A 25,273-nucleotide genomic window follows, 5' to 3' on the forward strand; every position below is an offset into this window, starting at 1 on the left:
AGATCTTCATAGCACTAAAGAATGATGGTTTTACGTAGGGATGAGCACGGGTATACCTGTTTTCAGGGGATGGGTATACCTGTAGGAAAACTTTCTCTATACACAGCTTTGGGAGGAGTCCGTCCATCTGCAGTAAGCATTGCTAAAATCACCTTGTTTTGTGCTCGATTTTCCTTTTCCGTTTTTCGTCTCCTTTTTCCCCTATGGATGACTTTGTACTGAAAACGGGGTTACGGTAAATGTCGCAGACGCAGTAGTGTCCTAATTGCGTGTATGATGTCGGTTCGGATCTCTGCAGCTTAACCGAATGGGGTAAACTCCTTATCAACTAATAAGTTCTTGATATTTCAGTGCTTGCCTATTACTATTGATGTCGGGACGAACAATGAGAAGTTGTTAAACGAAGAGTTTTACATCGGCCTCAGGCAAAGGAGGGCGACTGGACAGGTTTGATGGTTCTTCTTTGCTTCTATATGCTTAACATCCGGTCATATATAACATGCTTATTCTGTACATGTGTTTACTTCTCTGAAATACATACCGAATCACATCGGTTTCAATGGTGTAGGAATATGATGAACTTCTTCATGAGTTCATGTCTGCAGTTGAGCAGAATTACGGGGAGAAAGTCCTGATACAGGTAACTATCGATTCACGGTCGTCTTGCCATTTGGTTTCGGACTTTTACATACTCGATGAATAAGATAAGCAATATTTTCAGTTCGAAGATTTTGCAAACCACAATGCATTTGAGCTGTTGGCAAGATATAGTTCTAGTCATCTCGTTTTCAACGATGACATACAGGTAATATACTCTTTAACTAGATTCTCCTCTTCTCATTACCCTTGATGGCTGTGATTTTATTCTGGTTTCTTATTCGGAAACACTTTTGTAATGGCAGGGTACCGCATCCGTGGTGCTGGCCGGGCTTATTGCGGCCCTGAAATTACTCGGCGGAACTCTCGCTGACCATAGGTTTTTGTTCCTTGGTGCTGGAGAGGTAAGGCTTTTGTAGGCAATACTTGCTACTTATTAGGCTGTTCGGATTTCATCGATTCTTCGCAGTATTTCTATTCAGATCACTTAACCTCTGTTCCTTCTTTTTCATCTGTCAACCTATTACATATGTTTGTCGACTAAGTAGGCGTTTCGTTTTTGGTGTCGATAGGCCGGAACCGGTATCGCAGAGCTAATAGCTCTTGAGATGTCAAAGAAGGTAAGAAGTTACTGTATTTTCTCATGACAAGGATTTGCTTCCTCAGGTTCATGGCTAAACATATTTTATTTCGTGACAGACTGGAAATCCGATCGAAGAGAATCGCAAGAAGATTTGGCTCGTAGACTCAAAGGTACTGTGAATCTCATCTGAGTATCTTGTGTTAAAGATGCTTAGATCTTACCAAAAATGACTGATTTTTGTCCATCGTTCCTCACTGCGATGAGTTCGAACCATGCGGCAGGGGTTGATTGTCAAGTCCCGTAAGCATGGTTTTCAGAACCGGACCGGTTAACGAACCGGTCATGCTACCGATTCATTGGTTCCATCGGTCCGATCGGTCGGAAGAACCGGACGACGTCATAATTATTTAAAAAATTAAATAAAATACCAAAAATATTTAATAAAAAATAATTTTTTATATCACAAGTCATATTCAAAGCAAGTCATAACATATATAAGTTAAAAACCATAAAATCAAGTGAAACAAAATGATTCAAATTAACTACAACATAATATTTAAGGTAAAACATATTAAATAATAAATATAATTATATAACTATAATTAAAAAATAAATTTGGGGTTAAAAAATCATAACAAAATTATATAACTATAATTATATAACTATTCTTTCACTTCAATCAAACTCGAATTTTAGGCTTCAATTGAGTTTCTAATTTTTTTTGAGTTCAAGTTTCAATATTATATTTCGAGTTTGAGTTTAACTTGATAATTTTTAGCTTGTGAGTTTGAGTTGAATTGAGCTTACTTTTAAAGTTTTCAAGTTCGAGTCGAGCTCAGCAATACTCGAGTTCGACTTGGCTCGTTTAACAAACGACGTTGTTTGGTTTAATTTTTTTTAAAAATAAAAAATAAAAATTCCGGTTTTTCCTGATTTTTCTGGTTTTTTTCGGTTTTCAGCCGGTCCGATTCGAACGGTTCAACGATTTTAACCGGTTCACTAATAACGATTTAACCGGTTTAAATTGAACCGAATTAAACAATAATTTCCGGTTAAACCGGCCGATCCGGTCCGATTTTTAAATCAGAGCCCGTAAGCGGTCACTTCAACACTTCATGAAACCGTGGGCTCATGAGCATGAACCTGTCACGAAACTTGTCGATGCCGTCAAGGTGAGCAACTTGACTCGAATTTTTCGCGATACGAGAAAGAACTACTTCATATACATACATTTACACATATATTACCTTTCTTTGGATTAAACAGGCAATCATACCAACGGTCTTGATTGGAACATCTGGAGCGGGAAGACAGTTCACAAAGGAAGTTGTTGAAGCAATGGCATCCATCAATGGGGATTGTCTCATGAAAGGCGGATTAATATACAGTTAATATATAATATTACCGGATACATTAAAAGATATTTGATAAATTCGGTTTAGCGTTATCGAAAATATCGAGTAATAATAATGTAATAGGTGGAAATCATGAAGAAATATTAAAAAATTTGGCAACCGAAAAACTTAGCTTGTCAGTTTGTGTCGATACTTTATAAAAATATATTGATCTAAAACAATATAACAGGTAAAAAAATGACAAAACCGGTCTATAAATGACAAAACAGCGCTACCGGATATATTGAAAGTGTCGATACTTTATAAAAATGTATCGATCCATAACAATATAACTGGTAAAAAAATGACAAAATCGGTCTATAAATGACAAAACAGGTAAAGCGCTACCGGATATATTGAAAGTGTCGATACTTTATAAAAATGTATCGATCCATAACAATATAACAGGTAAAAAAATGACAAAACCGGTTTATAAATGACAAAATATGTAAAGCGCTACTGGATATATTGAAAGTGTCGATACTTTATAAAAATGTATCGATCCATAACAATATAACAAGTAAAAAATGACAAAACCGATCTATAAATGACAAAACAGGTAAAGCGCTACCGGATATATTGAAAGTGTCGATACTTTATAAAAATGTATCGATCCATAACAATATAACAGGTAAAAAAATGACAAAACCGGCCTATAAATGACAAAACAGGTAAAACGCTACCGAATATGTTGATAGTGTCGATACTTTATTATAAGTATCGACACTTTTGAAATTTAAAAGAGAAGAAGTTATATCGCTAATAAAGTGTCGATACTTTATAAAAATGTATCGATCCATAACAATATAACAAGTAAAAATATGACAAAACCGATAAAGAGCTACCGGATATGTTGAAAGTGTCGATACTTTATTATAAGTATCGACACTTTTGGAATTTAAAAGAAAAGAAGTTATAGCGTCAATAAAGTGTCGATACTTTATAAAAATGTATCGATCCATAACAATATAACATGTAAAAATATGATAAAATCGGTCTCAAAATGACAAAACCAGTAGTAAAAAAGTGTGCTTGTGTGGTCATTTTTATTTCAGAATTTTCATTTTTTAATACAAAAAGTTGGATATTTTAAGCAAAACCCAGTAAGAAAAGAACAAAAACTTTACAGTAACAAAATAATAACATTGAGAAAACCACTATGTTATCAGTTTCTCAAAGAACAAAAACCCAGAAATAGGTAAATTTACAATGTAACCGGTAAAAATATACTGGTTAATTAGCAAATAAGTTTACATTATGTATCGACACTCTTTAAATATGTGTCGATACTTTTTTCCCAAAATGAAAGCACAACGAGGTGCACGCATAAAGTGTCGATACATTTAAAATTGTATCAATCCCAAAAACATCAAAACCGATAATTATAATGTAATAGGTAAATTTACAATGTTACCGGTTTAAATATTCCCGTTTAATTAGAAAATATGTCAATATAAACGCTACCTATTACATTATATAAGCGCTACCTAATATATTATTGTACTTGATAATATTTCCGATTAAATGATATAACATAACCGGTCTAAATTTTAACCGGTCACTTATTTAACAAGTCACGCCGTTTTTAACCGTTTTTTAAGCGTCGCACAATATAAGTTCCCCCATCAATGAGGTTCTCTCTCTTTCTAACTATATATATACATAACATGGATGGATGCGCATACATACACATGTATGCATGCATGTTGCCATCAGCTAAATCGAAGATTTTTGCACTAACCTTGACGGTCGACTTGCAGAATCCTCTTATCATGGCTCTATCAAACCCGACCTCACAAGCCGAATGTACATCAGAAGAAGCATATACATGGAGTGAGGTATATGGCGTGCAATTTTCTTCTACGTTCTTATAGCTTGGATGCTTATATCTCGCTTTAAAGCTTCGAATTTTATATGGATTCGAGTAAAATTAATCTTCAGGGTCGTGCAATCTTTGCAAGTGGAAGCCCATTTGACCCCTTTGAATACAATGGCGAAGTCTTCGTGCCCGGCCAGGTAACTACCGTCCGTCCCTTGAGCATTTTCGGAGCTCGAAAACGCAGTTTCGTTACATCTCTAAGCTTGTAAATCTAACTTCAACATCTCTCCATGTTTGATGTAAATCTAGGCAAACAATGCTTACATTTTCCCTGGATTTGGTTTGGGATTGATAACATCCGGTGCGATCCATGTACACGACGACATGCTTTTGGCAGCCTGTAAGTGCATCAAGCCACCTTTGGTTATCTTTCTAGCCATGCAAATGGACTTAACCGGTTTCTTTCTACCTCGACAGCGGAAGCTTTGGCGTCGCTAGTGACAGAGGAACACTTTGAAAAGGGATTAATTTACCCACCATTCTCCAATATGAGAAAGATCTCAGCTAACATTGCCGCGAAGGTTGCTGCCAAGGCATACGAGCTCGGTGAGTTCCCCGACGTTATCGCTGGAAAACATACTCGTATCCGACATGTATACACGAATGAATTGTTTGATTAATTGAACTTGTTCTTGTTGGCATACTAGGGTTGGCATCTCACCTTCCTCAGCGGAAAGATTTGGTTAAATACGCAGAGAGCTGCATGTACAACTCTGGCTATAGATCCTACCTCTGAAGTTCAATCAAATTCTTTGTATTCGGGGCTCATTGCATAGTTATTAGCAGGGTCTTTTGTTTTCTTCCTTCTTTTCTCTTCCTATGGAAGCTGTTGGCAGAATACTCTATATTTGAAATGAAAAGCAGCAATAATATTCGGCCGTTTAACTGTTGATAGTAGGAATGATTATTTGATCGTATAAAAAATCGAATCAACTGATTTTACGACCCTAATTCAATAGCCCGTAGTATTACATAACAGACCAACTGCCGGAGCAAACCTTGTCACCGACCGAACATCGCTGTCGGTATTCAAAATCACTTCCCCCTACTTCTGGCTTTCCCAACACACCCATGGGGGAGTAAGGGTGATAGTGATGTAATATTTTCTTTTTGGCTTAATACAGTGTCTAAAATATACCTCAAAATGCAATTTGATGCCTTAATAATTTTTTACTAACATAGGTAAACGTTACACTTTTAGGTATCTGAACTGTAATGACCGTTAAACTTGATCGTTGTCTGGCACATGTCACGTATATAAAAATTTAAAAATTATTTTATTAAAAAAACTTAATATTATAATTAAAAATACCAAAAAATGTCAAATTTCACATCTTTCGTTGCCGATGGGCCACTCCATGGCCGTTACCATTGACACTATCAGAACCGTCTCGCCGTCGCGACTAAAATCCAGTCTCCCACTCACCGTGAAACTATGTTGATCGTCGTGAAAAATGTCGCAAAGGGTTGTCAAATTTCTAGGTTTTTCGTTGTTTTTTGATGATTTCAACGGCTACAGCCGTCCGTATGTTACATGGTTGCCATTGTTAAGTTTCTCGTCTATTCCTAACAAAATCTGACCTGTAGTGACCCTTCGCCCTCGATAGTGGGGGATGGGGAGGGGGATGGACAACGCAGGTGTTTGATTTTTTTAAATAATATTTTTATTATTAAAAAAATTTAAAAATATAACGATAGACACATAAAAGTGTAACAGATAAAATTGTAGGCACCTAAAAATATAACGGAAAAGACGTTAGACACCTGTTGTTGGCAAGAAGATTTTTAGGTACCAAATTATATTTTGAGATATAGTTTAAACGCTAAAAAGTGTCTAAACTATAATGGTGATTCGTGGCAAGCTTAGCTATTCAAGCAGTCACCAGGAGTGGACCAAGGGGTGAGTGAAGGCAATCGTCAAAATTATCATATATTTTAGATTTTTTATGTTTTTTTATTAAAAATATGTTTTCACGCCTAAAAATTTTATAAGTTCAAATTCACTCTCCCTGAAATTTTAAAAGTTCAAATTTAACCCCTAACATAATATCTTGCGTCCGTCCCCGCCTGTCACTGTATTATCATTCCTTAAGACCCATTGAAAATGGATCTCATAAGGACGTTTGTGCGGATCTGTGATTGCTTTAACAAGGGAAAACGGATTGCAGGTGGCGTCCCCTTCAACCCTCATTTGAACTGTTTGCTTACACTAGAACTCCAGTAATGTCAACATTCCAAGCAACAAGAAGACCTTCATGTATACTCCAAAGTTCGGCTTGGAGAACAGAGCTCATGCCAATAGTTTTTGTTAAAACCGACAATCTAATCGCCGTGTGAACCACGAAGAATTCCTCCAATCGAGCCTCTTCCATTGTTGGATGATACAACTCCATTTACTCGGTCTTAACTCGAAGCGGCCATAGGTTTCGCCGTGTTGTAGCTGCGATGAGGGACTAAATCAGCCGGCATTATACCGGCATTGAAGATCAAACCATTCCTTTTCTTCCATACCTGCTAAATGATCGATGCAAACATTGGTGACTACGTAACGGCTCCCCATTTCTACAAGGTTTCTTCAATACCAGATTGTTCTCAATCCACGTCCGGAGGTCACTATTAAAGAAAGTGTCTATCATTCCAGTGGGTACAACTAGGATGGGCATGGGTTGGGTTGGGTCGAGTTTTCAATCTACTCGATCCCGCCCGAAAATTATACATCTTTCATTTGACCCGAATCCGACCCGAAAATTATACCCTCCATCCGATCTCATCCCGACCCACTATTTTGAGATAAAACCTGACCTGATTACGACTTGTCATTTTGAGATAAAATCCGGTCTCGACCCAACTCAAAATAATATATTTATAAATTTATTATTTTATTCAATAAAAAAAGAATTTAGTTGAAAATAATAATATATATATATGAGTCTCATTACAATTATCCCTAAATATATAAGGTAAAATTACAATTTTTTGTAATTTGGGTCGGGTCCGATATTTTTCACGTCAAACCCGAATCCAACCCAACCCAAACATAATCTCTAAAAAAGCAAATCCAACCTAACCCAAACCTAATTTCTTTTTTAAAAAGACCTGATCCGATAGGATCAAATCGAAACTCGTCGAATTCATATCTAATGTCCATCCCTATATAAAACTCGGTGCCACGAGCTACGAGTTCGGGTATAATCTCTCAATACATGGAGTATAGATTCAGTAGTAACACCACATTACTTAGCTTTTGTTTTGATCATTTAACTATTATTTTTCAAAAGCATACCTAACATTATATTTTAGCTTTATTTTTTTCACACGTCGTTAAAAATTACCGATGATATTGGCGTGTCACCGTAAAATAACGTCACATTACTATTGAAAAAATTAAAAAAAGTTACATAAGCAACGTTGCTAAATTTTTAACAATATGTGATCAAAATAAAACCAGAACGTAGAATTAGGCTGATTTTGAAGAAAATAATAGTTGAATGACTAAAATAGAAATTAAGTCATAGGTAAGTGACCAAATAGGCAGTTTACCCTTTTTTAAGGATAACCATATGATAATCACTCATGTTTGTGTCATCCAATCGAATGATGTCACATATCATTGGTGTCATATGTCACCATTCGATCGTATGATTAGCTTTATTTTATTTTATTTTAATTTATTTTAAAAGTAAATATATTAAATTCAAATAAATCTAAATTTAAATAAATTTAATCTTCTAATCGAATGATGACATGTGGTACCAGTGACACATGGTATTATTCGATTAAAGGATTACATTTATTTCAATTTATTAAAAATATGACTAAATTAAGAGAATATATAAATAAATGGACCAAATTTATGATTATACTAAAATATTTAACAACAGTGAACTCATAATGACTAGGGGTGTGCAAAAAATCTAATCCAATCCGTTGATCTGATTCGAAAAATCGGATATCCGATCGTTATTTTACTTTCGGATAGCTCGGATCGGATATCCGAAGAGAAAATCAGATATTCGGATCGGATACGGATCGATTAAAACTTAATTTCGGATTATCTGAATATCCAATAAAAATGGTCCTTTAAAATATTTTATGCAGGTCCTACTATTTCAGCCAGCCCACCCCTAATTTAAAATACCCAGCGCCCCAGTTTTAGCCTTGTTTGACCCATGAATAAATCTTCTGTATACTTTTATATATGATGTATTTTATATTTTGACCGAAAAGCCCTCTGTATTTTATATTTTTATCTAATGAGTAAAGTGGACGTGTAAAATTGAATTGTGGGGAACACGTTTTATATTTTATAAATATTATGTTTTTAATATTTTAATTAATAAGTTTTATACTTTGGTCCAGTTTTGAAATGAGTCCATTAATTTTTATTTTTTTATATTCAATCATCATATTTTTCAAATTAAAATAAGTTTTATAATATTATATTTTTATGTATAATTATATTTTTTTTATTTTTAAAATTATGTATTTTTTGAACTTTAAAATGGTATATTAAGAACTTATATTATATTATAATTATTTAAGTATATTTTGGTAAATATGAATAGTAGAAATGTAAAATATATTCTATAAAGTCATAAAATATAAAATATAAAATTGATTTTTTTATTAAATTAAAGTTTACATTTGGATCGGATATTCTTTAAAAAATAAATTATTTAAATAGTTCGAGAAATATATTATATAAAAATATGAAATTTAATTTTTTTATTAAATTAAAATTTGTATTTGGATCCGGATATCAAAATATCCGATCCGAAAATTTGGATATTTGATTTTTTTTTATTGGATACGGATCATAATTTTTAGTGATCCAAATTTTTTGATATTTGAATTTTTTGATCGGATAATATTTTTATCCGAAAATGCACACTCCTAATAATGACCCCATCTTAATCAAATAAAAACGAAAACGGAAGTGATCATATATTATGTTTTTTAAAAATTAGTGAGAAAAAAGTGGATAAAACATAAAAGTAAGGATCCAAAATGTAATTAACTATTTTTATTAATAATCCGGCCGATTCTGCTACCGGATCAAACGGTCTCGTTTTCTCGCTCGTTTCCTTTTAGCTGGATAAATCCATTTTTCCAAACACAAATTGGAAAACTGCTCCGAGAAAAGAAGTGGAGAAGAATGGGGCGCGCAGCTCTCTCGCAATTCCTCATCCTGTCCAATTCCTCTCCTCGCCTTTCATCTTCACTGTACTCCTCTTTCATTCTCACTTCCATAATTTGAATCGATGAAGAAGCATAACTTTCATTTTCATTTTGGATTTTGTATGGAAGCAGGTCTTTTGGCGGATTTCGAAGCAAATGCTTGAAAAGGCCCGGATTCGTCCGACAAAGTCGCGCTATAAATGGACACAATGCCGCCGGTTTCCAGTGCTGCTGCAGCGTATCGCTCTCTCAGCCGGTGGCTCCTGATACTTCTCCAAGTTCGGTCAGGTAAATCTCCTGCTCATACCTTTGATCTTAATTGTGATTGAAGTAATGAAATGGATTTTAGAGTTGAGTAGTATATTTCTTGACACTGCAATGGTAAATACTTAGCTCTTTTCAGTCAAACTGAATTGTTGAAAGGCCAGCATGCTTTAGCTGATGTAGAATAACTTGCTTATAGCCTCTTTTAACCAAATTAAAGTGGAATTCACTAATTCTTAGAATGAATTTTATAGGAAAACTTGCTCAGAAATGGTTTTATCATTAAAAAAGATTCACTGAATTAGGATCTGAGCAACTTATGAATTTCGAATGACCTTAACTTTTTTTTGACACTTTAACTTTGAAAGCATTTTATTGCAAACATGGTTTATTGAACGTTCTTTGAATTACTTACAGGAAGAGGATAGTGTCAGGAGTCCAGCCAACAGGAGCTATCCACCTTGGGAATTATCTTGGTGCCATAAAGAATTGGATTGCGCTTCAGGTTCTAATGACTTTCTATGCTATATTCTCAATTTCAAACATGATAAATGATAAAAATAATGTGATTTGATGGAATCAGCAATGTAGCTACTTTGTGAAGTGTATGGAATAGATTTTGGTTTCCTTTTTGACCAACTTCAGTCCCTTTTGAAGTGAATTTGAGCACTGATGTTTTCGAATAGGTTCCTAGATGCCAGATCAATTTGAATTAATGAACTAGAACACTGAATGCCTTCAATATTTGGGTTTAGGTAAGAATCAAATAAATTGAACTAGTACAAGCTAGTTGTTGTCTTTGTTAATGTGACACTTAAAAGGACACTTATCGCGACATTTATCTTTTTGCCTGCTCATGTATTTCTTGATGTGGTTCTTTTTTTTGCAGAACTTATATGACACACTCTTCTTCATTGTGGACCTCCATGCGGTATGTTTGAAATATTATCTACATGCAAATTTCTCATATTGCTGTCTCTCAATCAACCTTTTACCATGGACTGCTGTTTTAAAGAAGATTTCCGGTGACTCCGGTGATCATTTAGCTATTTTTAATCAATTTATTTTTCTCTACACGCAGATTACACTACCATATGATACACAACAGTTGTCAAAGGCATCCAGGAATACAGCAGCTATTTATTTGGCATGTGGTGTGGACACCTCAAAGGTGGGCTTTCACTTTTGGTCCTTAAAAATATTTTTATGAGTCAAATCACTGTATGTTTGAAGCTCTTGTTGCTTAGAAATAGTTTCATTTGGCTATGCAGGCTTCTGTCTTTGTGCAGTCACATGTTCGTGCTCATGTAGAATTGATGTGGCTACTGAGTTGTGCCACACCAATTGGTTGGCTAAACAGAATGATTCAGTTTAAAGAGAAATCTCGCAAAGCGGTGCGTTCTTAGCCTATGAGAGCTCCATCTTCATTACTTTTATTGATGTTATTATTACTATCAGTGTAGCTTTAACTTTTCTTGGATTCTGTAGCATAATCTCTTACCAACTAATTTTTTTCTTTTTGCATTTGGAGCTGGTCAAACTGGGAGTGTTCTAGCTTTAATCATTTAATACAAATATCGGGAGAATAGTTCAACTGGCATCAAAAGTTTGTTTAGTCTGCAAATCATCATTCAGCATCACCCCACATGCTATGCTTTGCTGATGTTAATTTGTAGTCATATGTTCTTAAGTCAATGGTGCAGAATAGTTTAGTGAGGGACTTAGAATATTCTGTCTGATATCAGTTCCTGCAAAAGTCCTGCCTTTTCTGGTATCACAATTTTATCCAGAAAAAAGAATCAGGACTTGTAACATTCATGCAAGATTCTTATTTAATATCAGGGTAATGGAGGTTGTTATTTTTCTTGTCGTCATTGATTCATTACTTGATTTCATCTCACTTCTCTAATCTAATTTATGCTTTTGGTCTCTTTAAATCGTCTTCTGCTCTTATGGTCTTGCAGGGAGATGAAAATGTTGGAGTTGCTCTATTGACATATCCAGTTCTGATGGCTTCTGATATTCTTTTGTATCAGGTGATTTTTGAAAGCTGAGTCTTATCCGCTTTTTGAGCCCTCTTAACAACCTTGATAGGTTGAGTATCTTATCTGAAAAATATTGATGATTTTTTTGATAAAGTACTCTGAAGATGCATGATTCTTACACAATCGCAGCATGCTTCTGCAGTCTGATTTTGTCCCAGTTGGTGAAGATCAGAAGCAGCATTTGGAATTGACTCGTGAGTTAGCTGAGCGTGTTAACTATTTATATGGAGGAAGGAAGTGGAAAAAACTGGGAGGGTGAGAATATAAAGAGTTGATTCATCATTATGTATGTGTCTCTTTTTTTGTTGCTATAATTATCAATTCTAAAGTTTGACCCTTCTAATATTTTATTTTGGTCTCAGGCGTGGTGGCCCTATTTTTAAGGTAGTGGTTCTATAACAATACTTGGTTTGAACCTTGTATTAGAAGCTTATGAACCATCTCAAATTATGGTTCTTGTCTAAGTTTGTTTCCTTATGTAGGTCCCTGAGCCCCTAATACCACCTGCCGGAGCACGAGTTATGTCCCTCACTGATGGTCTTTCAAAGGTTTTTAGCTATCTATATTTTGAAAACTTCCCTATGGTAGATCAATATAATAGTTTTCTGACTTATCCACATCCTATAAAGTGCAAATTCCTCATTGATGAACTTTTTAGGTTGATCACATGGGGAACTTTTAAGAATCAAGTTTATTTTTATATCCATGCTGCTACAGTTTTCATAGACTTAAAACCATCTGAAAGTAATGGTTACGTTTAATTCTCATGATAATCAAGGACAGCTAGACCAAACAGTCTTACGATGGCTTCAATAGTCTCCCTACATTTATGTTTTGTGGCTTATTTAATTATGATTAGGCATGTAGTTCTGTTGATTGAAGAAAAACTGATCACTTTTATTCAGTAATAAGCTTCCTGTATATACACATAATGTTTCCCCAAGGAAAGCAATCAACTAATAATACAAAAAATCAGCAAAGAAATCAGCGAAAAGAATCAAAGAATATACTTCTAAAATATTTCCTTACAGCTTGTTCTGTCTGTTTTCCCACAAGTTACTATCTTCTTTTTCACTTCCATTGCTTAATGAAGATCTTGAGAATGCTTTCTTCAAACTTTAATGTTGTTACTTGTTCATAGAAGTAATCATCTCACTATTCAACATATCATTGGCAAAGCTTTGCAGTTTTAAATGGCATATTTCATCCTTGCTCTTGAATATATCTTTATTTTCCAAAATATAGTAAAAGTTCCATGTCCTTTTACAGAGTGGATGATAATAGAAATTAGGAAGTCACCTTCACTTAATCTTTGACTGGCAAAGCAGGAATAAATAAAACTGATCAAACTGTTATAACCTATTTATTTGTTTCAGAAATTATTTTTTCTGATCTGCCTGATAAATTTCTTGTGTTCGATCTTATAGATGTCCAAGTCTGCACCTTCTGATCAGTCTCGAATCAATCTTCTTGACCCCAAAGACGTGAGTGATTTAATACATCTTTTCCTTGTCTATCCCTGCATTGTGGGTGCTTGAAAACTATTAAAGGTTTCTAAATTTGTTCTGTTTTTTTTTAGATCATAACAATTTTTTTGGGAGGGGATGGGGATACCAGGATTTGAACCCTGGTTTTTTGTGCCAGCATGCAACAAACTTGCCACTTCAACAGTGGCTATGTCGGCAAACATTTTGCTGTTGAATTTAGTAATTATGTGTAGTAATTGGCAGGGTAGTCATTGATGTAGTGGGCCTTTAACCTGAAATGGACTACAAAAGATAATTTTGAGTTGAATATTCCGGGAGGGGAATTGTTTTGTTGGGAGGGGGGGGGGGGGTTGGTTGTATCTATCATACAAAATCTTTTCCTTGTAAGTTTATAAGGAATTCATGCAGTCAAGGCCCTTACCAGTGTTTTGAAAAAAGTTACAAGGAATTCAGCTTCTTTTTTTTTTGGATAGGAAGTGGAGGCCTCGTTAAAACCCCCCTTCATTAAAGGAACACCAAACGGTATTCCTTAATCAGCGAAGAAGGAAAAGAGTGTCTCAAAATTCATAAATAACTGAAAGATTACATAATGTTTAAAACAACCAATCCCCCTTACAAAAACATCCCAAAACACTCCAAACAAAACATCTTAAACCCCTTACAAGGAATTCAGCTTGTATGATAGATACTGTTATTGGCATCTTGTATGACTTCATGCAGTCACCAGTGTTTTGAAAAAAGTTATGGAATTCAGCTGATTTCTGTTTTTTCCCGTATAATTGCTTTGATCAATTAGCCTCCCCCTTTTTGTGGTAGGTGATAGCAAACAAGATAAAGCGTTGCAAGACTGACTCATTTCCTGGGTTAGTTCCTAGTCTATCACGATAATTTGAAGTTTTCCTTCTATTTCCATTTATTTTTCTTTGTTTGTGAATGTCTTTATACGACATTAGACTCTAATGTGAAGTCTTTCAACTTGCTGTCTTCTTTGCGCTTCTTCTGGCAATTATCATAGCTTGGAATTTGACAACCCTGAACGTCCTGAATGCAACAATCTTCTGTCCGTATATCAGATAATTTCAAGCAAGACAAAAGAGGTTTGGAGTTTGTACTCTTATTTGTACGACATTTGAAAATATGTGTCTGTTTTTATCCATCCAAGACAAATTAATGCTTTGGACTAAGCTTAACACTAAGCCGCCGAATGGTTGGTTTAGTCTTTTGGTTATAGATTTCACTTCAAGCAAATGAATCAGGGAAAGTTCTCTGCTTACAGTAGTAGTTTTGTTGAAATGCTTTAAGAGAGAGAACAATTCTCTCCTTCTGATTTCCATTCTATTTTTTTGTACAATATCTAACTTTGCATTTGAAATTCTTATTACTGATGCTGTGATATAAAAAATTGTGAGATCATCAATCAGTCTTATGTTTGTCCTTATTCCAGGAAGTTGCACAGGAATGCCAAGATATGAACTGGGGCACGTTCAAAATCCTCTTAACAGATGCATTAGTTGATCATTTACACCCTATCCAGGTTCTTGGCACTATATACACCATTTTTTTAATTGAGCATCCTAGGAACATATATGCATGGTATTCTGTTTTACATATAATTTGATTTTGTTGTGATTGGACTATTTATTACCCCAAGGGACTTTATACTTCATTGTAATTAGCGTTGTGGATGCTTGGTGGGCTGAACCCATGTTAGGAGAGGCCATTAGTATCGGTTCTCTAATTAAGGCTTAGATTTCTCAGTTGCAATTTTATTCCAGTTTATTTCTTTCCTCTTTGGAATAGGTTTTTTAATTGTGTGATAAGACCCGTCCTTATTTAAACCTGCAAATAGAGTTCTAACTAGGCGTGTAAACGAGCCGAGTCGAGCTCGACTCAAAAACTCGCGAGCTTAAAATTTTTAAGCTCGACTCGAACTCGAAATCCTTAACTGAAGCTCGTGAGCAGCTCGAAAAGGCTCGAAATGAAAAAAAAAATCTTAAACTTAACTAAATTGAAGCCTCAAACTCGAACCTGAACCTTAAATACATGAAAATCTTATTATATTTTTTTTTAAAATCAACACATAAATGTTAATATTATTAATAATTTACTTTAAAAAAATAAAATCTTAATATATTATATTTTCGAGCTGTTCACGAGCTTTTCGAGTCGAGTATCAAGTAGCTCGTTTTGGCTCGTTAAGAATTTGAGTTGAGCTCGAGTCGAGTCCATTCGATCTGAGTGAGTATTTATCGAGCCTTGACCGAGTCGATCTCGAGTAGCTCGCGATCTGTCTCATCTCATTTACAACCCTAGTTCTAACCTTAGTCGATTTTTTATCGAAAACCTTAAAGAGATCCGGGTTTTTCTCCAATAAGTCCGAAGGTTTCAGACTTGATTTTCCCATCCATTACCACGTGACTCAATCCCTAGCACGCCATCTTAACATTCAAGGTTTTTATCATATTAAATTCAATGCTTTCCTGCAAATAATTCTAGCCATAACCGTTCATAGTGTGGAAGAAATATGTTTTTATGGATGTTTTCTGCTCTGATGAATTAGTTTCCCTTCCAAAGCATTGGTAATTTGCTAAGAAAACTTTCCTGAAGTACATTTACACAAATGATTCCTAGAAACTGTTCTTCTGAAGCTACGTACTGCAGCCTCGGCTGTCGAATGAATGTAAAATCTAGTCAGATCCATGCTAATGCTTCGGTGTTGAACCTGCATCGGGTGTCCAAATGGTACCGATATGTTCATATTTGGTCCAAGCATCGTTATTATTTTGTTCATCTTCCCTTCTCTGCTAATGGCACTATAGTTTTGCATGTCTGATAGCTATCCGTCATCCGTCTCTTCCACCGTTGATATTTCCCCTTCAATAGTCAGGTTTTCTCTTTCAGGTTCGATACGAGGAAATCATTGCTGATCCGGCTTATTTGGACGGTGTCTTGGCAGAAGGGGCTACGAAAGCTGCAGCTATAGCGGACGCTACTCTCGAGAACGTCTACCAAGCAATGGGATTCTTGCGCAGATGAATGAAAATGGTCTGTATACAAAACCTTAACAAGTATGATTTTATTGTCTTTTGCCTTATTCTCATGCTGGTGAAGTTCTTATTTATTTACTCTTTTTCCTTTTGGTCAACACAAGCATGAACTTATGAATTATGATTATCTCTATCGGTACCCCGTTCCCGTTCCGGATATACCCGGTTTTTTATTATGCAGACAGATATCATACGCAAATGTCGAGATTCGAACCCGTTTTGATCAAAATGTCACTACCGGTTCGTATTGGTGCCCACATCTCTCGGTACAAGATTTTAAAATCTTAAATTAATATTTAATTGCAACATTTTTTATAATTACATTGTGAAGTATAATCATTTAATTAAATTGTTTATTGATTTTAAAATATATATATATATATATTTTTATATATTTACTAGTAAGTACGTAATGAACACTTATATGAAAAATATTTAAATAAAATAACAATAAATCCGACAGGTACATCGTACAGCATTGGTACTTGTATGGGGAGTTTATCGTGCGACAACTTAATATACGATTAAGGAAAGGTGTTATCGGTTTTGTTATTATTATTTTTAAATAAAACCGGCAAAAAGTTGCTGAAAACATTATTATTCCTACCGGAAATATTATTATTGGACGTTTTACCGGGTTTGGTAATATATCGGTAGAAAAAAATAATGTTTTAGGTAGTGTTTTGCCGGATATATTACAAAGCTCGATAAAACGCTCAATAATGATTTTGGTAGAAATAATAATGTTTTCAGTAAATTTTTACCAATTTTATTAAAATAATAATAAAAATCGATAGCGTATTTCTTTAGTCTTATATTAAGACGTACGGTAAAACTTCTCGATACTTGTACCAAGGAGAATTGGTATGCCAAACAGTATAGAATCAACTACCGTGGTCATAGATGGGTGTATTCATTGCTCAATTTTAATTGAATTAACGAATTGGATAAAATTTTGATTTAGTTATTTGATCAGATTGGTAATGGTTAATTTGACTTCCAAATTTAATCTCTCTAAATTTATAATTAGCTGAAATTATCAAATACATTTAAAGTTTAAACTCGTTAAAAATTAACTATTTTAGGTGTCCATACGTTAAATGTCGTTACATAACCTCGTTAACTGACACGTGTTACATTCTGTTATTTTTAATTTTTATTTAAAAATATTTTATAATAAAAAACTGCACAAGTGCGTTTCTCCCCGCTCTCCCTCCTCGCTTCTCTTCTCCCTCTCCCCTGCCACGGCCAACTGCCAGCACCAAAGACCGACTGCCATGACCGACTGTCATGATCGACCATCACATCTAATCAAACGGTCGATTATCACGATCGATGTAAGGGATTTTATGGTTTTAAAACCCTAAAACAAAAATTTTCAATTACATCATTTTTTGGCATTCGATCAGTTGCGAAAAGCATGGAGGTTTTGGTGTGGGTAGTTGGTCGATTAACGACATCAATGGCGGTGGTGACAAAAGATTAGAATGAAGTTTTTAAAAAATTTGGATTTTTTTAAGATTTAAAAAATGGTTTTATTTAAATTACATTTCTTATTTTATATAAATTTTCAAAATTACCCAAACGGGTCACTCACAAGTGAATTTTATCGACAATTGACGATAACTAAAAATACACACTTAAAATGATAACTGAAAAACATTAGACACCTAAGAAACTTTAGACGCTAAATAATTCAAAAACTTACTTCTATTAAACCTTCTATTTTTTTTTTATTAAATCCTTCTTAGACCATTTTACAAACGCTTATTTTTTTATTTTATTTTTTTATTTTATTTTTTTATTAAGCCTTCTTAGACCATTTTAAATTTTAACCAAGTGTCCATTTTATGCTTTACAAAGTGGGGCCAAAACACTAAAAAAAAAGGATCAAAAAGATGACTAGGCTATTTTTAGCATTTTCTAACTCTATTAATGTTACGTTACACTTGTTTACAAGAAGACTAGCTTTCCCTTCTTAAACTTCAATGGAATATTGCCTGCACTTGCATTAAATAAGTAATGACCGCTCCCAAATTTTCGTACTAAATCGAAAGGCTTTAACATAAATTGGTGGGGTGCGCCAGGCCCGAGCAATAGTGCAACACTTGGGCGACGCGCTAGAGTCCCAGTAGCAAGCTACTGTGATGAACCCTACCCCTCAAAAAATAAATTTAATATCGTGTGGGCCATTGGCCCACGTATCAGATATTAAACTGATAAGAACAGATACTACACTTGATCTTAGCCAAAAGGCCGAGAAAGGTATGCTTCGAAACGTTCAAGCCCGCGTGTTTTATAAGGCGCCGCTGCCCTCGTCTCTTCATATGCCAACGATGTGGGATTTGGGATACTGGCAGTGTGTATTCAGCTACTTGCTTGCAAACTGCTTCATTGGAAACTAACAAAGGTTTAGTTATTAATGGATTAAAGTAGAGTTCACTGAATCATGTAAAAATGTTATAGCTAGTTAGCAATCTTTCAAACGTTACATAATAGTCATTAAACTTCTTAAATGGTTACAAAACGGTCCCTGCAATGTTCAAGTAACAATAAGTTTGACAAAGCTTCACCATTTCCTTCACCCAGAATAGAACAAAATCCCTCGTTTCCTGTTTTGCTCTATCGATGGGAAACCCAGTGATACCCATTCGAAGTTACTTCCCGGCGATGCCGTTTCCGTGCTCGAAGATATTCCTCATTTTACTGATGACCCCCTCATATCAGCTTTGGGTTTCATTGTTGGATCTTAGTGAACCCAGGTTTTTGCTTTTGGTTACCTTAATGTGCTTTCCTTTACTTGGTTGCCGGATGTGTGTATGGATCGGCAGTACTTGAGCCCGACTCGACTCGTTTTTGGCCCTTCTTAAACCATGGTAATGTTGCCGAAGACCGTAACGACACGAAGTCACCGAAGACAATACATGCTTGCCATGAAAGTAGCATTCGGGATTTAACAATTAAACCGCTGTTACATTCAATATGAAACCATCTTTTTGCTCAATCATCATCTTCATCATCATGGAATGGTATTAGACGAACAAATGTATCTCAAGCTCTATAGATGCTAGATGGGTCAGCGTTTTGAACAATCCATGGGTGCTCAAGAATCCTTGACAAGCATCTCCAATTGAACTTAAACGTTCATAACACGTCCACGTTGGGGCATCATCTATATCCACAAGTAATACAAGCTACAACAGATACCAGACAAATGAGGTCCTTTGCTGCAGATGAAGCTATTGGTTACAAGCTGCTCGATAAAGAACGTGCCGAACCGTAATAAACCGACAAAAGGTGCAGACATTAGAGCTAATACCTTAGATCTAATGGCTTACAACATACCCATTTCAGCAGGGAGATAATCGAGTGAACCGCACGTAGTCCGCCTGCGGTTAAACGTTTGCACTGACCATCCAAATTCTGCAATCTTTTAGTTCACCCTGAAAGCAAATCCAAATAGAATAGATAAGCACAACGAGACCTTTATTCAATGACCAAACAAATACAGCCATAGGTTACCTACACGGTTTGGAAGCATATGCACAGTGGTATCAGTTTGTAGCTAATTATTGTGTAACTTTGCATTGTCTATTGGCATTAGTATACTACGGCAGCCTTCGGAATGTTGTCCCCTTCTTTGATCAGCAATCGGTTGCACGCTCGACGGATGCAGTCCAGTGAAATTTCCATGGGGCATTTTAATAAAGTCTTCATGCTCAAGTACTTCTGTTTTTCTGAATCTTTACTGACTCCATTATGTTATAGGCCGGACTGGTCACATGCATTATACGTAAGAAAACTACGTGAGAAGCTCGGAGAGACGGAGACTCGACATCGTTGTCCTATCACGATAAGGCCATTGCTCTGGTTTTTATCGTCGAATCAAGTCGAGAATGCTGCTGCTGCTGCTGCTGATCCTGCATGTAGCTTTGAGCATCAACTAGGGAAGATATCTGGTTTCTTCTGTTCTGCAGTTGAAGATGAAAAAGAGGGCTGTACCGCAAAATACGAGCACTAGCATTGTTGTATCACATTCGTACTGCAATTATCATTTCTATTGTATTCTTTAATCATCTAATATTGATAAATTCGCTTTATTGTTTATTATCATTTGAAAACTAAACGTTAGGTATGATTTTGAAAACAAATTGAAAGTTTATATATTAAAATGAACTAAAACTGATAGTTTAAGTACTAAATATGTAGTTTACTCTTAAGTTTTTAAAAATTTAGTAACCAAAATAGATGTTGGAAGAAAGTTGAGTGATGAACTTTATATTTTACCCAGTAAAAAGAACACCACTTGTTCTTCCCCTTCAACTCCAATCCAACGGTTCCTATTAGTTTAGCCTTTTATTCTCCCGTAGCATTTGTACCTTAGAAGGCTCAGTGGTGCGTTTGAAGCAGTTTTCAATCCATTAACCCAAAAGCATCGCAATGGGGAGCAGCAGAGCTTTGCTGATGCTCGGCAACTTCAAATTCAAACCCAGTTTTCCCTTTGCTTCTTCTTCTTCTTCTTTAAAACCATTCTCCCCAATCATTAACAATAATCTCAGAACTCGAAGTTTCTCCACGAAAACAAGGTCCTCTTTGCAGCCACCGGATTTGCCTCGCTTGGCTGAAACTGCTCGAATTTCACTCGCCCCTAATGAGGTTTCTTCTTCTTCTTCTTATCGCTCTCTTCGTTTCCCTCCATTTAATTCACTTTCTCATTCTTTTTTTCGCTTTGGTTTCAGGTTGAAGAATTTGCTCCCAAAATCCGACAAGTTATAGACTGGTATTATATGTATAGATAAAGGATTTTGAGAACTGGTTTAAATTCAAATAAAGATTGATATTTGGTGAATGATTTGGAGATTTCTCAACAAACTGAGTGCTGGGTTTTAGGTTTTTATATGTGATTTTAGCTGCTATCGTTTATCGGGTTATTATCCAAATTATCATTTTTTGTCATTGAATCTTCGGAAACTGTGAAATAGCGTTAAATTGATCGAGCTGTTATGGACTGAATTACAAAATGGTCATTGTTATAGAACTTTATTACTCCTTATAAGGCCGTGGCTCGATTGATTTAATGACCGGTTTGTAACTTTTGGAAGTGAAGGGACTAAAAAGTATAGTTCAGCGGCCTTCGGTATACTGAACCTGAACCCTTGTTTTGAAGATGAAGCTTTTACAAATACTGTATGGTTATCATGCTTGTACTACTATGGAGGAATGTACTTCTTGTAATCCACGGATATACGTATTTTGATTACATTGCAACTTGAAAGTGGCAAAATAACAGATGAAATTTTGGTTTGGTTCTTGGGTTATTTATTGCAGGTTTGGGCAACTTCAAGCTGTTGATCTCGGCAATGTGGAGCCAGCTCTTAGAGCAGGTACTTGAAACTCGTTTATATAAATTCGTATTTCGTTCTTGTTAGCCGGCGTTGCAATTACGACGTACATTTGTGATGTGTGTTCGAATGAGAACGAACTAAAATATGGGGTTGCATCAAAATTGAGCATGTTTTAGTCATTCGTTAACGTATCCGTGAAAAGAAGTTTCTATATGGTTGCTAGATTCAATGCTGACAAAGGCAAAAGGCATGCTCTAGGCACAAAAATGGGTCTCACTCGGAGCAAAATAAGGCACACTTATACATATATACATGCGCGTGACCGCTTGTATGCGTACACCATGAAAATAGATTTGATACACTTGATTTATTGTCTATTTGAGTTGTGGTACATCTTCTTCGTTGTGCTAAAACACCCAAAGTGTCTGGTATTGCTCCAACTGATAGAAGAAGTACTTGTTGTAGTTGCATATCTTAATAAAGCTACGAAGACTACCACTTATATGAATTTGTATTTCCTTCTTGTTAGTCGGTGTTGATGTGTTCGAGTGAGAACGAACTAAAATATGGGGTTGCATCAGAATTGAGCATGATTTAGGCATTCGTAAATGTATCCGTGAAAAGTAGTTTCTCACTCAGAGCAAAGCAAGGCACATTTATATCTATATGTTATTCGTATATGCATGTTTGTGTATGCATTTTGTTCTTAATATTAATCTCCGATGAGCTTTTTTGCCATTCTATTTATTTACAGACACCGAAGGCGATAATTTGCGCGAAGATGTTCCGGAAACATTTGATAACGAGTGAGTACCTGCATTGTAGTAGTTGGTTTATACAGTTCTTATAACCGGCTTATTCTTTGGGCGTTTTAACTTCGAATATGTTCTAAACAGGGAAGCACTGATAGCGTCTGTTCCAAGTTATGAGGAGCCATATATCAAAGTTCCTAAAGTATTGAACAAGGAGTGACACTATTCGGGTAATTTCATAAATCTGACCTTGGATTATCTATTAGATTTGCTTCGGAAGAGCGTAATTTCACCTCATAATACTCGTGCACTGGTACCTCCGTGCGCAGAACATAGGAGAGCATCATCGAGTAATACGAGGAGGGAGGGAAGGAAGCTTTCTCTTGTAACAAATGCCTTTCGGGTTTTTCGGAAGCTTTTCGATATAGGAGAGCATATGTCTCTGTAAGTGTAATGTTTTTATAAGCAGAACTGTTGAAACCAGTAATATTGGGAGAGGTAATTTTGATGGCATGTCTCCTTCACGAGGATTCAATGGAATAAATGGTTTAATCATAGGGTTTAGCTTTTTCGAGCTCGTCTAAACCTCGCATGTCGTCGGTTACACACTCGAGCTTTGCCGGAATTTTCCGACCCAGCGGTTCGTCTAGTTGAAAATTTGCAGTAAGACTAGGCAACCAAATCATTGTTAAGGCAAAAGATTTGGGCAGAAACTTGCATATAGAGAGAACCTTAGGTAAACTATTGAAATGGTCATTTTCATTTTTTTAAGCATTTTCTTTTGGTCACCGGATTTAGAAAAGTACTGTTTTAGTCACTTACATTATGGATTTATAATATTTTAGTCATTGAGATGTTAAATGCATTAGTTCGATGACACATTAGGAAACTGGGTTAATTTTTAATTTGGCTCTTAAAATTTGAATTAAATATTAATTTAACATTTGAATTTTAGATAAAGTATCAGTTTAATTTGTAAATCCGACTAAAGTTCTCTGTTGTCGATTGTTGCTCACTGCCGTCACCGGTCACCGCCAACCTCCATCGATCGTTTTTACGGATTTGTTTCATAAATCCGACCAAAGTTCTCTATTTTATTTGGTTGCCTTCTCTATTCTAGGATTTTACCCTAATTAATTTGGATCGACTTGCGTCACACACCTGATCTTGGTGGATGAGGTTTTCAAAGAGGATTTGTTGCATATCCAGTGACTTAAATTCGAGACATACTTAAGTGATATCAAATTGTTTATCACTTGAACTAACCTTGTTGATAAATACATGTAAATTTGATCCGTGTACTATAGATATTTTTATATATTTTTTTTATAAATATGAAATGAATATAAGGTAGTATATGTTCTCTCATTCATTTGATAATAAATGTTCATATTCCTGCATATACGATGCTCGAACCAGAAATCTTAAAGGACAAGCTTGAAATATTAAAGGACAACAACAATTCCTTAACCATCAATAACTCGATAATATTGGATCCATGTGCTTCAGATAGGTTCCATGTTAAATACCAATAAACATGTAGATTTTAAGTTAATTTAATGGGTAAATTACACATTTAGTATTTAAACTAACAATTTAATCCATTTTAGTACCTAATTTTTATTTTTTTCCAAAATCATTTCTCATGTTTAGTTTTTATTTCATTTTAGTACATCGCCTTTAAAAACTTAACACATTTAGTACTTAAACTATCATTTTTTATCCATTTTAGTACCTAAACTTTCTCTTTTTTTTCTAAAACTTAACTTTAAATTTTGAACATGGGTATTAAAATGAAATAAAAACTAAACTTTAGGTATTGTTTTGAAAAAACTGTAAGTTCAGGTATTAAAACGAACCAAAACTAATATTATAGGTACTAAATACATAATTTACCCTAATTTAATTTATGAAAAGATTGAATTGATATGATATTATAGTTTGAGGACTCGATAAGATTGTGTGATGACCAAGTTAAAATAAGAATAACAGTTTAGGAATATTTAATACAATTAATCATTTGATTATCAAAATTTTAATTTGAGAACTATATATAATGTATCATATAAATGTTTATATATATATATATATAATTTAATTATTATTCCAACTTATTGTTAAAATATTAATACGGGTAAATTACATGTTTAGTACCCAAATTATCAGTTTCGATCCATTTTAATACCTAAACTTTCAATTTTTCAAAACCATACCTAAATTTTAGTTTTTATTTAATTTTTGTACCCCGTTCAAAATTTAAAGCTAAGTTTTTTAAAAAAAATTAAAAGTTTAGGTATCAAAACTAATAGTTTAGGTATTAAACGCATTAAATTTTTAACGACGAGATACTAAAATGAAACAAAAAAACTAAATGTTAGGTATGATTTTGAAAAGCTTAAAAGTTTAGGTACTAAAATAGATCAAAACTGATAGTTTAAGTACTAAATGTAATTTACCCTATTAATAATTTATAAAAATAATAATAAAATCCCAGCTAGCTATCATGAAGTTTGCCACACCTACCATTTTCTTCTATAAAAGGTTCCTATAAAACCCTCACTAGAGATGGGCATAGGTCGGGTTGGGTCGGGTTTTTGGTCCACCTGACCCTACCCGAGAACAAGAGAGCCTCCACCCGAGACCCGACCCGACCAAAACAAGATTTCACCCGACCCGAATATATGACATAGAAATCCGACCCG

At 34.9% G+C, this 25,273-nt stretch overlaps 3 protein-coding genes and 1 non-coding gene across 6 annotated transcripts in view; 3 read left to right on the plus strand and 1 right to left on the minus strand.

Moving 5' to 3' along the window:
* The window catches only part of LOC120114806 (glutamyl-tRNA(Gln) amidotransferase subunit C, chloroplastic/mitochondrial-like), a 30,807-nt gene extending 7,674 nt beyond the window's left edge, over window positions 1–23,133 (plus strand). Inside the window, exons 2-7 of the mRNA XM_039135585.1 lie at window positions 20,875–21,130; window positions 21,214–21,254; window positions 21,803–21,858; window positions 22,574–22,625; window positions 22,716–22,801; window positions 22,901–23,133. Of these exons, the coding sequence (XP_038991516.1) occupies window positions 20,915–21,130; window positions 21,214–21,254; window positions 21,803–21,858; window positions 22,574–22,625; window positions 22,716–22,791 (441 nt within the window). The 5' untranslated portion in view covers window positions 20,875–20,914 and the 3' untranslated portion in view covers window positions 22,792–22,801; window positions 22,901–23,133. The remainder of the gene's footprint in view (window positions 1–20,874; window positions 21,131–21,213; window positions 21,255–21,802; window positions 21,859–22,573; window positions 22,626–22,715; window positions 22,802–22,900) is intronic.
* On the plus strand, window positions 25–5,189 carry LOC120114764 (NADP-dependent malic enzyme-like). The gene is made up of 15 exons (XM_039135556.1): window positions 25–132; window positions 352–447; window positions 569–640; window positions 722–805; window positions 903–1,001; window positions 1,170–1,217; window positions 1,297–1,350; window positions 1,462–1,475; window positions 2,268–2,352; window positions 2,447–2,523; window positions 4,322–4,412; window positions 4,516–4,590; window positions 4,703–4,793; window positions 4,871–4,999; window positions 5,101–5,189. Exons 1-15 carry the CDS (start codon window positions 25–27, stop codon window positions 5,187–5,189), a joined length of 1,212 nt encoding a protein of 403 aa, XP_038991487.1.
* Window positions 9,502–16,552, plus strand: LOC120114805 (tryptophan--tRNA ligase, chloroplastic/mitochondrial-like). 3 transcript variants are annotated; one of them, XM_039135581.1, is made up of 15 exons: window positions 9,502–9,676; window positions 9,761–9,919; window positions 10,313–10,400; window positions 10,785–10,826; window positions 10,977–11,066; window positions 11,167–11,289; window positions 11,860–11,931; window positions 12,083–12,195; window positions 12,303–12,324; window positions 12,423–12,488; window positions 13,368–13,424; window positions 14,244–14,290; window positions 14,443–14,524; window positions 14,872–14,961; window positions 16,329–16,552. In XM_039135581.1, the coding sequence occupies exons 1-15, from the start codon at window positions 9,609–9,611 to the stop codon at window positions 16,461–16,463; spliced, it is 1,254 nt and encodes a 417-aa protein (XP_038991512.1). In that variant the 5' UTR covers window positions 9,502–9,608; the 3' UTR covers window positions 16,464–16,552. The 3 variants fall into 3 exon arrangements, with proteins under 3 accessions (XP_038991512.1, XP_038991514.1, XP_038991515.1); XM_039135583.1 differs by having other exon boundaries at window positions 9,764–9,919; XM_039135584.1 differs by lacking the exon at window positions 16,329–16,552 and adding an exon at window positions 15,249–15,281 and having other exon boundaries at window positions 14,872–15,070.
* On the minus strand, window positions 18,548–18,743 carry LOC120114871. Its single transcript, XR_005515437.1, has one exon. It is a non-coding gene; the product is annotated as a U2 spliceosomal RNA (small nuclear RNA).
* Window positions 23,134–25,273: the final 2,140 nt, after the last annotated feature.

This window comes from Hibiscus syriacus, unplaced genomic scaffold (genome assembly GCF_006381635.1).
Source record: "Hibiscus syriacus cultivar Baekdansim isolate YM2019G1 unplaced genomic scaffold, ASM638163v2 tig00110247_pilon, whole genome shotgun sequence".
Lineage (NCBI taxonomy): Eukaryota > Viridiplantae > Streptophyta > Magnoliopsida > Malvales > Malvaceae > Hibiscus > Hibiscus syriacus.

Bases quoted from the DNA above. Each gene is read 5' to 3' on its own strand.
- LOC120114764 (XM_039135556.1), top strand. From the start codon at position 25: ATGGTTTTACGTAGGGATGAGCACGGGTATACCTGTTTTCAGGGGATG. The intron at 2,353-2,446 runs GTGAGCAACTTG...TGGATTAAACAG, and splicing joins AACTTGTCGATGCCGTCAAG to GCAATCATACCAACGGTCTT. The intron at 4,591-4,702 runs GTAACTACCGTC...ATGTAAATCTAG, and splicing joins AAGTCTTCGTGCCCGGCCAG to GCAAACAATGCTTACATTTT.
- LOC120114805 (XM_039135581.1), top strand. From the start codon at position 9,609: ATGGGGCGCGCAGCTCTCTCGCAATTCCTCATCCTGTCCAATTCCTCT. The intron at 11,932-12,082 runs GTGATTTTTGAA...ATGCTTCTGCAG, and splicing joins CTGATATTCTTTTGTATCAG to TCTGATTTTGTCCCAGTTGG. The intron at 12,196-12,302 runs GTGAGAATATAA...TTTTGGTCTCAG, and splicing joins AAGTGGAAAAAACTGGGAGG to GCGTGGTGGCCCTATTTTTA.